Genomic DNA, 15,184 nt, shown 5'->3' with positions numbered 1-15,184 from the left:
TGGTCATATATATATCTAACATATTTATTTATTTATATCAGTTGTCTAGTACCCATAACACCAGCTCTGCTTACCGTGGGACTAGATGGCGCTGTGTTAATTGTACAGGGTTATTTATTTATTTATATCAGTTGTCTAGTACCCATAACACAAGCTCTGCTTACCGTGGGACTAGATGGCGCTGTGTTAATTGTCCAGGGTTATTTATTTATTTATATCAGTTGTCTAGTACCCATAACACAAGCTCTGCTTACCGTGGGACTAGATGGCGCTGTGTTAATTGTCCAGGGTTATTTATTTATTTATATCAGTTGTCTAGTACCCATAACACAAGCTCTGCTTACCGTGGGACTAGATGGCGCTGTGTTAATTGTCCAGGGTTATTTATTTATTTATATCAGTTGTCTAGTACCCATAACACAAGCTCTGCTTACCGTGGGACTAGATGGCGCTGTGTTAATTGTCCAGGGTTATTTATTTATTTATATCAGTTGTCTAGTACCCATAACACAAGCTCTGCTTACCGTGGGACTAGATGGCTCTGTGTTAATTGTCCAGGGTTATTTATTTATTTATATCAGTTGTCTAGTACCCATAACACAAGCTCTGCTTACCGTGGGACTAGATGGCTCTGTGTTAATTGTCCAGGGTTATTTATTTATTTATATCAGTTGTCTAGTACCCATAACACAAGCTCTGCTTACCGTGGGACTAGATGGCTCTGTGTTAATTGTCCAGGGTTATTTATTTATTTATATCAGTTGTCTAGTACCCATAACACAAGCTCTGCTTACCGTGGGACTAGATGGCGCTGTGTTAATTGTCCAGGGTTATTTATTTATTTATATCAGTTGTCTAGTACCCATAACACAAGCTCTGCTTACCGTGGGACTAGATGGCGCTGTGTTAATTGTCCAGGGTTATTTATTTATTTATATCAGTTGTCTAGTACCCATAACACAAGCTCTGCTTACCGTGGGACTAGATGGCGCTGTGTTAATTGTCCAGGGTTATTTATTTATTTATATCAGTTGTCTAGTACCCATAACACAAGCTCTGCTTACCGTGGGACTAGATGGCGCTGTGTTAATTGTCCAGGGTTATTTATTTATTTATATCAGTTGTCTAGTACCCATAACACAAGCTCTGCTTACCGTGGGACTAGATGGCGCTGTGTTAATTGTCCAGGGTTATTTATTTATTTATATCAGTTGTCTAGTACCCATAACACAAGCTCTGCTTACCGTGGGACTAGATGGCTCTGTGTTAATTGTCCAGGGTTATTTATTTATTTATATCAGTTGTCTAGTACCCATAACACAAGCTCTGCTTACCGTGGGACTAGATGGCTCTGTGTTAATTGTCCAGGGTTATTTATTTATTTATATCAGTTGTCTAGTACCCATAACACAAGCTCTGCTTACCGTGGGACTAGATGGCGCTGTGTTAATTGTCCAGGGTTATTTATTTATTTATATCAGTTGTCTAGTACCCATAACACAAGCTCTGCTTACCGTGGGACTAGATGGCTCTGTGTTAATTGTCCAGGGTTATTTATTTATTTATATCAGTTGTCTAGTACCCATAACACAAGCTCTGCTTACCGTGGGACTAGATGGCTCTGTGTTAATTGTCCAGGGTTATTTATTTATTTATATCAGTTGTCTAGTACCCATAACACAAGCTCTGCTTACCGTGGGACTAGATGGCGCTGTGTTAATTGTCCAGGGTTATTTATTTATTTATATCAGTTGTCTAGTACCCATAACACAAGCTCTGCTTACCGTGGGACTAGATGGCTCTGTGTTAATTGTCCAGGGTTATTTATTTATTTATATCAGTTGTCTAGTACCCATAACACAAGCTCTGCTTACCGTGGGACTAGATGGCGCTGTGTTAATTGTCCAGGGTTATTTATTTATTTATTTATATCAGTTGTCTAGTACCCATAACACAAGCTCTGCTTACCGTGGGACTAGATGGCTCTGTGTTAATTGTCCAGGGTTATTTATTTATTTATATCAGTTGTCTAGTACCCATAACACAAGCTCTGCTTACCGTGGGACTAGATGGCGCTGTGTTAATTGTCCAGGGTTATTTATTTATTTATATCAGTTGTCTAGTACCCATAACACAAGCTCTGCTTACCGTGGGACTAGATGGCGCTGTGTTAATAGTCCAGGGTTATTATTATTTTCCCAGACGTAATAATAATTCGTCTACAAATTCGACAGGTGGAGCACCTGATGAGAAGGATGAGGAAGACGCGTCAGGGTGGCGGAAGACGGTGAGCAGGAGAGTGACCACGCCCATCAGTCTCACCGCCGTCACCGTTACCATAATTGGCAAGATCAAGTTTGAGGAGCTCTCTCCTGACTTCACACAGCAGGTGAATAATTCAAATTCAAATTCAAAATATCTTTATTCATGTAGGTCTATTACAGACTCTTATGATATGTCAAATCTACCGTCAGTTCGGAATGATTTCGAGAATAGAATAGAATAGAAAATCATTTATTCAAATAAACTTACATTGAAGCACTTTTGAATAGTCATTACATTTTTTTTAATCTACCGCTCGTTCGGAAAGCTGTCTCATCACAAGAAGACGAGAAAGAAACTTGCGTGTTGCTCTTTTAAATAATTTTATTATTACTTTACATTTTTAAGTTTAAGTGTGTGAATACAAACCACCAATTAGCACTAATTCAATTAAATACTCAAATAGAAAAAATATTGAATATATAACCAACTGATTAAACAATTAATAAGAGGAATATTATTTATGCTTATAAACTTAAATATATAAATAGTAAATATTAAATCTAATTATAATTATGACATGAAACGTATGTTCTAGAAGTTTGATATAATCATGTTTATTATTGAGTACAAGATATAAGTTCTAATCTGATCATAACAGTCCCACCTACCTACTGACTTTTCACTGTATTGTGTGCACAGACCAGCTCGGTTCAGATGCTCGAAGTGAAAAATACATATAAGTTAAAGAAGAAATGAATAGTCTTTCGTTGCTGCTGCCGCCCCGTAACAAATATTTGTCAACACTTGGCACCCTTCCATTACTTTACGTAACATAGGTTTAAGTTCAGTGTAATATTTCTGTCAATACTCTGCACCCTTCCATTAGTACCTCTCCAGATAACATGGATTTAAGTTGAGTGTAAAGTCAGTCCACGTTACGACTCCGCGTGGAATGTACGCGTCACTAATAAGTCATGTAGCACACTATTAAACAAACTTACTAATGTACAATAAATAGTACAATTATTACAGCTGTATACTCACTACCTACATACTACAATGAACAATATATTATGTGGCGACACCTCATCACATCATATATAACGATACAGTGGTGAGGTGATGATCACAGCGATACAGTAATAATAATAATTACAAACACACACAAAAACCCTATACTTAATTGTTTTCAGTGCATGGTGCCGACCTCGGTGATTTAGTGGTTTATCACGCCGCTTTATTTTCGATGGTCCCGGGTTCGATTTCTCAAAAAAATTTGTATTCATGAGTATGATTGTTTGTATCGGTCTGGGTGTTTTCTATGTATATTATGTATGTATTTAGATTTTTTTTTCTAAATACATAATCTCAGTACAATACACAGAGCGTCATCTAGATCCAAGTTAGGCTATCAAGAGCTTATGTTATGGGTACTAGATAACTGATACAAATACATAGATTTTTTCGTAAATACATACATATTATATATAAAAAAACACCCAGACCGATACAAACAATAATACTCCTGAATACAACACGAAAATGGTGTGAGGAATCGAACCTGTGACTTGTGGAGTATAGCATTTGATATAATATAGCATTGAGTATAGCGTATGATAAAATGTTTTCAGCTGTTTTTAAATAACTTATTTTTCAGGATCTGTCTGATGACGGTGTGTATGTACTTGACAATGGTGAAGAGATGTATCTGTGGCAGGGCGCCAACATCCCCGAGAGGGTGAAGTCGGCCAGGAGTGAAATTATTAAGGTAACTTCGAAATAATTGCTAAACAATTTTAGATTTAGTTAATAATTTTGTAATTTAATATCGACACAATATTGTTATTTATTTATATACTATCTGATCCGTCTTCGTCTGTATTACACTTACTAGACATTAATAATTATATTTCGACCAATTTACATATAGGTACTTTTAAATTATAGCCTACTAGCTGTGCCCGCGACCTCGTCCGCGTAAAATGACATTATTCCATATAACCTTTTATATCATATTTCAACCCCTTGCAACCCTTTTTTCGCATTAAAATGTAGCCTATGTCCTTTGTCAGGGTCTAGACTATCTGTGTACCAAATTTCATTTAAATCGGTTCAGTGGTTTCGGCGTGAAAGCGAGACATACAGACAGACAGTCAGAGTTACTTTCGCATTTGTAATATTAGTAAGGATATGTTATTCTGATGTATAAGCTATATTACTGTAAGGTTTCATCAAAATCCGTCGAGTGATTTTGAAAGAGTAACAAACTTCCATTCATACTCACGCGTTTATAATACTAGCTGTGCCCGCGGTTTCATCCGCGTTAACTTTCAATAAAAATACAGGTTTATATGTTATTCTAATGCATAAGCTATATTACTGTAAAGTTTAATTAAAATCCGTTCAGTAGTTTTTGTGTGAAAGAGACTTACAAACTACTTACAAACTTTCGCGTTTGTAACATTAGTAAGATGTTAATTTTTTACATAAGTCACTACAGCTGGTCCCGGTCCTTCATACTGTTCAATAGTGAACTTTTATAGCATATTTATTTACTACTAGCTGAACTTCGACTGCGTGGAATTTAATTTATTTTTCTAAAATAAAAGTAGCTAAAGTTAATCCTTATTACATCAGCTACCTGCTAAAAAAAAGTCCCGTCACAATCGGTCCAGCTATTTCAGAGATTAGCCGGAACAAACAGACCGACAGACAGACAGACAAAAATTGTAAAAAATGTTATTTTGGGGTATGTACCGTATTTATATTCATATGCATGTAGTAAAAAAACGTTTATTTCAATATTACAAACAGACGCTGCAATTTTATTTATATGTATAGATGTATAGATCTGTACAGACCGACAGACAGACAGACAAAAATTGTAAAAAATGTTATTTTGGGGTATGTACCGTATTTATATTCATATGCATGTAGTAAAAAACGTTTATTTCAATATCACAAACAGACACTCCAATGTATAGATGTATAGATCTGTACACAGTTTATGTGCGGCCCGCCATGTGGACTAATAGGTCACGTCTGCTTTATACAGTTATCTTATCTTTGCTAATCTTATATATAAAATTCTCGTGTCACAGTTTTCGTTCCCATACTCCTCCGAAACGGCTCGATCGATTCTCATGAAATTTTGTGAGCGTATTGAGTAGGTCTGAGAATCGGCCAACATCTATTTTTCATCCCCCTAAATGTTAGGGGTAGTCCACACCTAAATTATTTGTTTTATTTTAAGGCAAAACAACGTTTGTTGGGACAGCTAGTATCTTATAATTTAATGTGTCCCCCATAATAGATACAAACATAATAGAACATAATAGAAATAGAAATAATCTTTATTCAAATAAACTCATTACAAGCACTTTAGAATAGTCATATTTTGATTCTACCACTCATTCGGAACGCAGATTCATCACAAGAAGAACGAGCAAGAAACTTGTGTGTTGCTCTTTTTAATAGATGTTTTTTTATATAAATAATTACAGTATAACAAGTAAGAGGCATGCGATAATCAACATAGAAACCGCTACGCACTCATTATTAGTGTAATCAGATAATATTGTCAGTGCTATGGATTTTAAGTTTTTCTATAAAAACATTATTATCGTTAACGAATTCTTCAATTGTATAGTAAGCTTTTTTTCAAAGGAACTGTTTTATTTGACATTTAAATCTTTTTTCTGGCAGGTTTATAACTGACTAGTATTTTATTGTAAAACCTTACGCAATTGCCATAAAACGAATTACTAACTTTAGCCAAACGACATTTGTTATTGTTACGTAAGCTTTTATTAGTGCAATCACTAACTCTTTTGAAACTGTCTATATTCCTTCTGGCATAGATGATATTTTCATAAATGTATTGAGAAGCAACGGTGAGGATATTTGATTCCTTAAAACACTCTCGCAATGACTCCCTGGAACCCATACCATAAATGTAGCGAATGGCCCTCTTTTGTAAAGTAAATATTGTATTTATATCAGCTGCTTTGCCCCATAACAAAATACCATACGACATAATGCTATGGAAATAGCTAAAATATATTATATGTACTATATTCCTTCTGGCATAGTTGTTTAATGTGACAGGAATATATAGAAGATGATGGTTTGGAGCGGACTGTGGACAACGCCCTCGTGGTGACAGTCAAGCAGGGCAAGGAGCCAGCAGTCTTCAAGAAGCTGTTCCCCAGCTGGGACGCTGATATGTGGGAAGTGAGTAGAAATTTTATAAAAAAATTATTAGGAAGTAACGTAGTAAAGTAGATTGACAGCCTCGGTCTAGAGGTCTAGTACACGGTTTCACTTCCGATGGTCGCGGGTTCGATTCCTCGTACGGTACAATAATTTGTATTCATGAGTATGATTATTAAAATAGCTGGCACGCTGATATGTGGGAAGTGAGTCAAAAGTTTATAAAAAAAATATTAGGAAGTAACGTAGTAAAGTAGATTGACAGCCTCGGTCTAGAGGTCTAGTACACGGTTTCACTTCCGATGGTCGCGGGTTCGATTCCTCGTACGGTACAACAATTTGTATTCATGAGTATGATTGTTTAAATCGGACTGGGTGTGTTCTATGTATATTATGTAGTAGCCTATGGACACCTGAAACTCGAAGAAACCTTTTTTCAGTCCCAAATTCCTGATCATCTAGATGAATGGAAGTTTGAGGATTCACCTTCCAGCAATATATTTCAAAACCGATACTATATTGAAACTTTCAAGGTTTCTTAAGTGTGGGCAACGCGTATGTGTCACCCCTGGTGTTTCAGGCGTCCATAGGCTACGGTAACCGTTTACCATCAGATGGGCCGTATGCTTGTTTGCCACCTAAGTGGTATAAAATAAACCGTCAAGATAAAAGCTTATTATTAAAAGGCAGACAACGTACTTGCAATTCCCCTGGTGTTAGGTGCTCACGGGCGGCGGTAATCACTTACCATCAGGTGAGCCGCAAGCTTGTTTGTTCGCTGATATAATAAAATCTTAACACGTTGAAAACCACATCGAAAATTCTTATTCCTCACATAGGGACCTGCATTTTTTATTGTTAATTACGTAGATTATTTTTTAAATATTGTTTTAGCGTACAAGAATTTGAGGTAGACATTATTTAACCCCCTAGATTTATTTCAATTAAAGTCCCACGGGTGGTCACTGGGTTCCGATGTGTAAATTTACTTTCGTTGCGGAGTGACCCACCGGCGCTGGCAGGCAGGCATGCGGTCTTTTACAGACCTTTAACAGGTCATTAACAAGCTGAATGTAAACATAGCGTAATGCTACGTTTACATTCAGCTGCTTCCCCTACCACTCGCGCTGCCCGAAATATTGCCGGGCGACAACTGAGCGAGAGGGCTGAATGTAAAAACACGCTGCCACCACGCTGTCCTTTGACTCGCGCACGAAAAACCGACAATCGAGGGAGCGCCGGGCGAGTGGCAGCGCCAGTGGAATGGGAAGTCTCGTGTTTACACTCGCGCTGCTCACTTCCCTGCCCAATCGGGCTGAGTGTAAATTGGGGTTAACGTGTTAATATACCCTTCTTGAAACACACCATGCTGTAGACTCTAAAGAGAAAACAGCTCATTCCACAATTTAGGTATAAATAATTAATTTCATAATGATTTCAGAATCAAACCTCATACGACGATATCAAGAATGAGACTAAAGCAGCCAACAGTAAATAAAAACTGCCTTCTAGAAGGAACAAACTATATGTTCTACGTGTGGCTTTGCGTGCGTTATTTTGCCATGATTGATAGGAATAAGCAGAAACCAAAGTGATGATAAGGGATTGTTATTTTTTTATTTTGTGATAAAAACAATGTGTGAACTTAAAAAATATTTTTATTCTTTTTTGCACAATTTACAATAACTTATGTATTTATATAATAGAATATTGTTAAATACATATGCCTAATATTTACAGAAATTAAGATCTTTTTATTGATTCGAATCCTTTAATAAATAAGATGTATATATTTTTAATTTAAGAAATGATAATGTAATGCACCCTCTTGCGCTAACGGTATACGCTGGCGGGGCACCAGTGGAGGATGATAAGAACATGAGGTCAGGTCAGTTAGCATATCATGGCAAAATCACCAGGAATTTAACATGATTTCCAAACGGAACCGCATGGAGGTCAACCAGATATGGATGTACCATCTAGCAATGAGGTTACTAATTCAAAGGTTAATAAACATCTTTTCCCTTCATGCATATATATTTAGAGAATAGTGAATGTGCCACGATGTGCTAACTGACCTGACTTTATGCTCTACTACTACGACGTAGGCATCCCCTAAGAAAGGATTTTGATAAGTTCCACCCCTAAGGGGATAAATTAACACGAGTGAAGCCGCGGACAAAAGCTAGTTTATTTATATAACTCAAGATACAAGTTCAACTTGTATCTTGAGTTGTTATTTTAGTTATAAATAATCTTGCCTTAATTCTCCAAAACGGTTCGTAAATAAAACATATATATATATGATACATATATATATATATATATAGGTAATCAACTAAATATTCACATTAACTAAATACATACATTACATACATTTACATGAGATATTTTTACCACTTCAACTTAAATCAGCGTTATACATTAACCACATAATTTTTCTTTTATCTTGATCTTCATACCCTTTAATTAATATATAAAGAGTGGTAATTATTGCTAGTGGTAATTATTATAAGTGGTAACTAAATATAAATTTTAATATTGCCAGCAAGGCATGTCAAGTAGACCAACCAACTAGAACATAATCCTGGTTTTTTTTGGATGATAATGGGAATGTTGCACCCGCCTGCGCTAACGGTTTACGCTGGCGGGGCACCAGTGGAGGATGATAAGAACGTAAGGTCAGGTCAGCTAGCCCATCGTGACAATTTTTTTTTTTTATTTCATGGCAAAACGTTTGCCAGGAGAGCTAGTAAAAATATAAAATTCTCGTGTCACAGTTTTCGTTCCCATACTCCTCCGAAACGGCTTGCGCGATTCTCATGAAATTTTGTGAGCGTATTGAGTAGGTCTGAGAATCGGCCAACATCTATTTTTCATCCTAAATGTTAGGGGTAGTCCACCCCTAATTTTTTTTTTTATTTTAAGGCACAATAACATTTGCCGGGACAGCTAGTATAGTCATAAAAATAAGTTGACATGATAATATGTAATTACCACTCTCCATACAAAAATTTTACCACAAAAACTAAATCATTGAACACTTGCCACACACTGATTTATTATCTGCACCAGATTGTTATTCTCCAATGCTGCAGCCACTCTCTCCTTATCAGCTAATTGTTTGTTCACTGCATGTTCAGACACATGGGTACCTTCTGAAACCTCAACCGTCACTTTGAACCTACTGGGCAGTGCACGAAGTAACAAAACACGGATTGATAGACCTGAAAAACAAATTATTATAACCGAGACCAATAAATAATATAATTGTATGCTTCTTTTTCTTTTAATTTAAAAGGCTTCCATGAGGTCAGTGATTTTGCCAACGTTGTGGTTTGGAAGACAGTGGTGTGGTTTACGGTTTTGTTAACTGTATTTGTGGAAAAGACTGTTGCAGTTGGCTGAGAATGCTAGAATAAGGACAACACAACATATGTTTGTTAGCTTACAATTAAAATAGTAGTTAAGTAAAATACATGTATAATAAAATTTGTATAACAGGTTGACATAGACAAGAAATTTGTATGCGTAATTGCAGAAGACAGTGAATCTAAAGTTTCTTGTGATGAGACAATGCTATGAATAAGTGGTAGATTTAAAAAAAAAATTATTATTTAAAGTTCTTGAATTTAAATTTGAATAAAGAATCTTCTATTCTATTCTTTATCTGTCAGATGAAAAGCAACAATTTGCAGTTTTTGTCAAGCAGAAGATGAAACGCCACTACACATCCTATGTGGTTGTAGCCCACTCATGCATAAACGAAATATCTCCTTTGGAAAGTATACACTCTGTCCTAGAGATAAAAACCATTGCTTCTAAAAGTTTACTTCAATTCTTGTCCCTGACAAGCCTACGTAGCAAACTCTGAAAAATGGCGGCAAGAATAGATCTATATAGATCAAATTCAAATTCAACAATCATTTATTACTGCAGGATATTTTAGCTGTTTATTAATGTCAAGTTTTTTACATTAAAAACCTGTCTATTTATAATGTATATTTATATAGGTGTTATGTCTAACATTGAATGAAAATCTAGCATGAACAACTACTGCCATGCACGGTCGCAGTACTACAGGTCTTAACACCCAAAACACTCAATGAAAATAAAAAGACAAAATCCATAAAAATACTAACCTATCAAAGTGGCCATACTACAATGTGGAATTGTGGGTGTGAAGTTAACAACAACAGTATTATCCTTATTATTAACAATTATATTCTTCTCTTCAATGACCCTCAGCTCCTCAAGAGTCAGTGGATGTTCAGGGTCGTTGATATTACGAATTAAATCGAATATTTCACGCTCGTCAAACTCGTCTTCAACCTCCTCGTTATGATCCTCTGTGCTTACTTCCCGCTCTGAACCCTTCTCGTACACGTGAGGGTTCACGTTATCCGCTATTTTAGTCATTATATTTAATTTTTAATGATGTAGTTTTACAGCACAAATAAAATAAGCAATAATAATATTGTAAATAACTGTCAGTTAATCTATGAATCATTAACAGAGCATGTAACGCTAAGTTCTTATCCATTTACTTGGTAGTTACTATATTACTCTGTGCTATATATGATGAAAATTATCGGCTTACTTGATACCTATATTGACAAAAATTTCCGTAAATTTTCATATCTTCATAAAAATATGTTAGTCAAAAATATATGTCAGATTCAACCTTAAACAAGAATTATTAATTAAAATGTCACAGAATAACCTTTGCTTCCAGGTCCAAAAAACAAAAAAAATTAAATTCAGTTGTCATTGTCAAAGCGTTGTCATTCTTATCAGACATATATAGATATTTTGAGATCAAACAAAATCAATAAATTTCATTGCCTAGTGCTTTCTTTTTTGAAAAAAAAAGAACAAGAAAGAGTGTTTATTTATAGCATATTCGACACAGCAATACGCTTCTATGTAAGTTATTTACATATATTTTTAATTTAATTATATTGATTTTGCAGAGAAATTATCACTGCATTAAGCAGTATGTTAATTATATTGTTTTTAAAAAGGTCTGTCTGTCGGTAATATAAAGATAGATGTTGCATGTATGGAAATAGAATCCAAACTCATTTGGCAACTGGGAGTTATGTATAATCCAATTTAGAATACCACTAACGCCCACCGTTCTATGTCCAGGTAATATATTTAATACTAGCTCAGCCTGCGGTTTCATGCGTGTTACAGTGACATTGACCAAATAAAGAAAGAATATTTAATTATCTCGCCCAAAAAAAAGAAAAAAGTTTCATTGTAGCTTCAAATATGACAATTCTCCTTACAAAATTCCATCCCCTATTTTATTTTAACCCCTTAAGAGTTTACTCTTACATTACAAAAATTTTTACAACCTTTGAATGTCTTATTTATTATATTTGTTAGGGAATTTACTCTCTGCTACCAAAATGTTAGGGAAAATACTCTGTATATATATATAAGGAAAAATGTGTGGAAGCGTCTGTCACGTACCTGTATGGTTCTGCGGATTTCTTGGGCTTCAGGGTCTCGAAGATATCTTCGCTAGCATTCCAGTTTCACAGTAAGTTTCACAGTAGGTTTAACTCAGTTCTAATTTATTTTAATTCACAACACAATGTGCGCGCGCGTCTATATGGGGATCTGCCGGTGACTCCAAGATAATGACAATACGGCGAGTTCAAAACTATATATTAATACAACTTTCGGAGGCACCATGGTTTATAAGAACAACTGAAATCCACAAAATACTTGATATTTCCATAGTTAAGGATGCAATGAATGACTACAGCAACAAATATAAATTACGACTACACAGGCACCCAAATAAATTAGCTTAGCAACTTACTATACCCAAAAATGTCTGTTAATTATGGAAAAGGTGTGATATATTTGACCAACATAGTCAGACAGAACTGACTTTTTAAGAACGAGGACCTGCTCTATTGAGAGTGACACTCTACCTGCTACATAGGGAACACCACATCTGCTTATAGTCCACATGACTGATTGCAAATTCAAATTCAAATTCAAATTCAAATTCAAAAATCATTTATTCATGTAGGACATTTTAGCCGCTTATGAACGTCAAATTTTTACATTATAATTTTATTTTTTTCCCTACCGTCCAGTTCGGTATATAGATCCAATTGAGAAGAACTGGCAAGAAACTCAATTGAATTACTTTTTTTTTTTAAAGCCAGTTTATTTACAATGTATATTTATATAGGTGTCTATGTCTAACATTAAATGAAAATTCAGTGCATGAACAACTATTGCCATGCACACTCGTCATTCAAGTAATCGTTTAGTGAGTAATAGGCTTTGCTCAGTAAATATGATTTAACAGATGTTTTGAATTTATTTAAGGGTAATTCCAACATATCCTTTGGTATCTTATTGTAAATTTTTATACCTATTCCCATAAAAGACCTATTAACTTTTTCTAAACGATACTTGGGGACAGCAAGTTTGTCTTTAAATCTTGTATTAATATTATGAATATTGCTGTTTTTTGGAAATAAGTCAAGATTTTTATGAACATATAGGATATTTGAATATATAAATTGAGAAGCAACGGTGAGAATATTTGCCTCTTTGAATTTCTCTCTTAATGAGTCACGACTCTTCATACAGTAGATCGCTCGAACGGCACGTTTTTGTAATATGAATATATTTTTAATATCTGCCGCTTTTCCCCATAGTAATATTCCATAAGAGAGTAAACTATGTAAATAACTAAAATAGACTAATCTAGCAGTATCAGTACCAGTGTACTGTCTAACCTTACGCACGGCAAAAGCTGCCGAACTTAGTTTCGCTGCAAGGCTTTGAATTTGTGCACCCCATTGTGTTTTATTATCTAGTGTGATTCCTAGAAAGACAGTAGATTCTATAAATTCGAGAGATTCGTCATTTAATTTAATATTGCAATTAGTATTAAAACTTTTAGACATAGAGAAATTAACACATTTTGTTTTTTTAGCGTTTAACATAAGATTGTTAGTTGTAAACCAGTGCAGGAGACGCCGCAAAGCACTATTTACATCGTCATAATTATTAGTCATTCTATTAACTTTAAAAATCAATGAAGTATCGTCTGCAAATAATACTATGCCGCATCTATCCTGCATGGCATATGGGAGATCATTAATGTAAACTAGGAATAAAAATGGACCGAGAATAGATCCTTGAGGTACACCCATTTGCACAAGTGACCCGTCAGACGTAGCGTTGCTAACCTTCACTTTCTGTATTCTATCAGATAGATAAGATTTTATTAAATTTAAAGCATTGTCTTTGACGCCATAAAAAGCAAGTTTTTTTAGCAATGTATTATGATCAACGCAATCAAAAGCCTTAGAAAGGTCACAAAAAACACCTATCGCATCCATTTTAGTTTCCCATGCAGCAAATACGTGTCTAAGCAACTCTGCACCTGCGTCTGTAGGTGAACGACCTTTGAAAAAACCGAATTGACTATTGTGGATTAAATTATTTAAATTGAAATAACTGACAAGCTGCATAAGGATTATTTTTTCAAAAATTTTACTGAGTGCTGGGAGTATAGATATAGGTCTATAATTTATTGGGTCACTCCTATCTCCAGATTTAAAAAGCGGTATGATTTTACTAATTTTCATTATGTTAGGAAATTTACCTTCATCTATACATTTATTGAAAATAAAAGCAAGAGAGGGCGCAATAATTTCCATTATACTATCTAGTATTTTAACAGATATACCCCATAGATCCTCTGTTTTTTTATTATTAAGCTGTTTGAATATTTTCATTATTTCTACTGATGATGTATGTCTAAAGTTAAATACAGCTGATGACTTGCTAACATTGTCTGTTAGTAAAGTTTCAGCAGCAGACGGGGAAGATTTTAGAGCCTGTGTCGTAATTAATGGAATATTAGTGAAATAAGATTCGAATGTATCCGCGACCTCTGTGTCGGAATTTACCAATTTGTTATTAATATTTAAAGCTATTTTACTATTTTGAAAATTAACTTTTCCAGTTTCGCTATTTATTACTTTCCAAGTGGCTTTTATTTTATCTTTAGATTTAGTTATTATTTTACCTAAATAGAGAGACTTAGCTGTATGACAAACCTTTTTAAATATTTTCGAATAAGATTTTACATGTTCATGAAATAAGGGATCGGATATATAGCTTCGTTTTTCGTAAAGTTCGTAAAGATTAGCCCTAGACTTATAAATACCAAACGTGGCCCAGTCACAAAACTTTGATTTTACACTAGTTGAAAAGGTTTTTGTTTTAAATTCACTGCTAGCTTCATGTTCAATTAAATTAAAAATATGTTCACATACAATGTCCGGGTCATATTGAGGTACTATGACACTAGATATTTTATGTTCAATTTTATTTTTAAAACGTGCCAAATTCTTTTGTGTTATTTGTCTGCATGTAATTGTTTGAGTCCCTTTGGATCCCTTAGTTTCAATTATAACTTTTTGTCCATAATGATCAGATCCAAGACAGTCGAAATTCATTTTCACCTTTACTTCACAATTACAAAAAACATTATCTATACAAGTGGCAGAATTTCCTGCGACCCTAGTGGGTTCTAAAAAAAGATTGTGCAAATTAAATGATTTAAATAAGTTAATCAATCTTAAGCTTATTGAGCATTCCGATAATAAATCAACATTAAAATCGCCACATACAAATAATGTTTTATTCCTCCGTGCGA

The 15,184-nt window shown here is 34.7% G+C and overlaps 3 protein-coding genes across 3 annotated transcripts in view; 2 read left to right on the top strand and 1 right to left on the bottom strand.

Moving 5' to 3' along the window:
• LOC131842744 (gelsolin, cytoplasmic-like) overlaps positions 1-8,259 on the top strand; it is a 40,452-nt gene extending 32,193 nt beyond the window's left edge. The window contains exons 16-19 of the mRNA XM_059191307.1: positions 2,235-2,389; positions 3,923-4,033; positions 6,373-6,498; positions 7,919-8,259. Coding sequence (XP_059047290.1) covers positions 2,235-2,389; positions 3,923-4,033; positions 6,373-6,498; positions 7,919-7,975 — 449 coding nt within the window. The 3' untranslated portion in view covers positions 7,976-8,259. The remainder of the gene's footprint in view (positions 1-2,234; positions 2,390-3,922; positions 4,034-6,372; positions 6,499-7,918) is intronic.
• Positions 8,260-9,215: 956 nt separating this feature from the next.
• LOC131842759 (MIP18 family protein galla-2) lies at positions 9,216-11,032 on the bottom strand. The gene is made up of 2 exons (XM_059191325.1): positions 10,620-11,032; positions 9,216-9,704 (listed from the first exon to the last, which is right to left on the bottom strand). Exons 1-2 carry the CDS (start codon positions 10,894-10,896, stop codon positions 9,511-9,513), a joined length of 471 nt encoding a protein of 156 aa, XP_059047308.1. The 5' UTR covers positions 10,897-11,032; the 3' UTR covers positions 9,216-9,510.
• A 239-nt stretch (positions 11,033-11,271) lies between these two features.
• Positions 11,272-15,184, top strand: part of LOC131842741 (intersectin-2-like) — a 44,175-nt gene continuing 40,262 nt past the window's right edge. The window contains exon 1 of the mRNA XM_059191305.1: positions 11,272-11,403. The gene's annotated coding sequence lies outside the window, so the exon portion shown is untranslated. The remainder of the gene's footprint in view (positions 11,404-15,184) is intronic.

Source organism: Achroia grisella, unplaced genomic scaffold (genome assembly GCF_030625045.1).
Source record: "Achroia grisella isolate CSIRO2021 unplaced genomic scaffold, CSIRO_AGI_Agris_v1 utg2471, whole genome shotgun sequence".
NCBI lineage: Eukaryota > Metazoa > Arthropoda > Insecta > Lepidoptera > Pyralidae > Achroia > Achroia grisella.
The sequence above is the reverse complement of the archived record's forward strand: the minus strand, read 5'-3'. Positions and strand labels throughout refer to the sequence as shown.

What these genes read in the sequence shown, in the direction of transcription:
- LOC131842759 (XM_059191325.1), bottom strand. Translation starts at nt 10,896, where the DNA reads ATGACTAAAATAGCGGATAACGTGAACCCTCACGTGTACGAGAAGGGT. An exon ending in TAGTATGGCCACTTTGATAG is followed by an intron (nt 9,705 to 10,619) that starts GTTAGTATTTTT and finishes TTTGTTTTTCAG; the next exon opens with GTCTATCAATCCGTGTTTTG.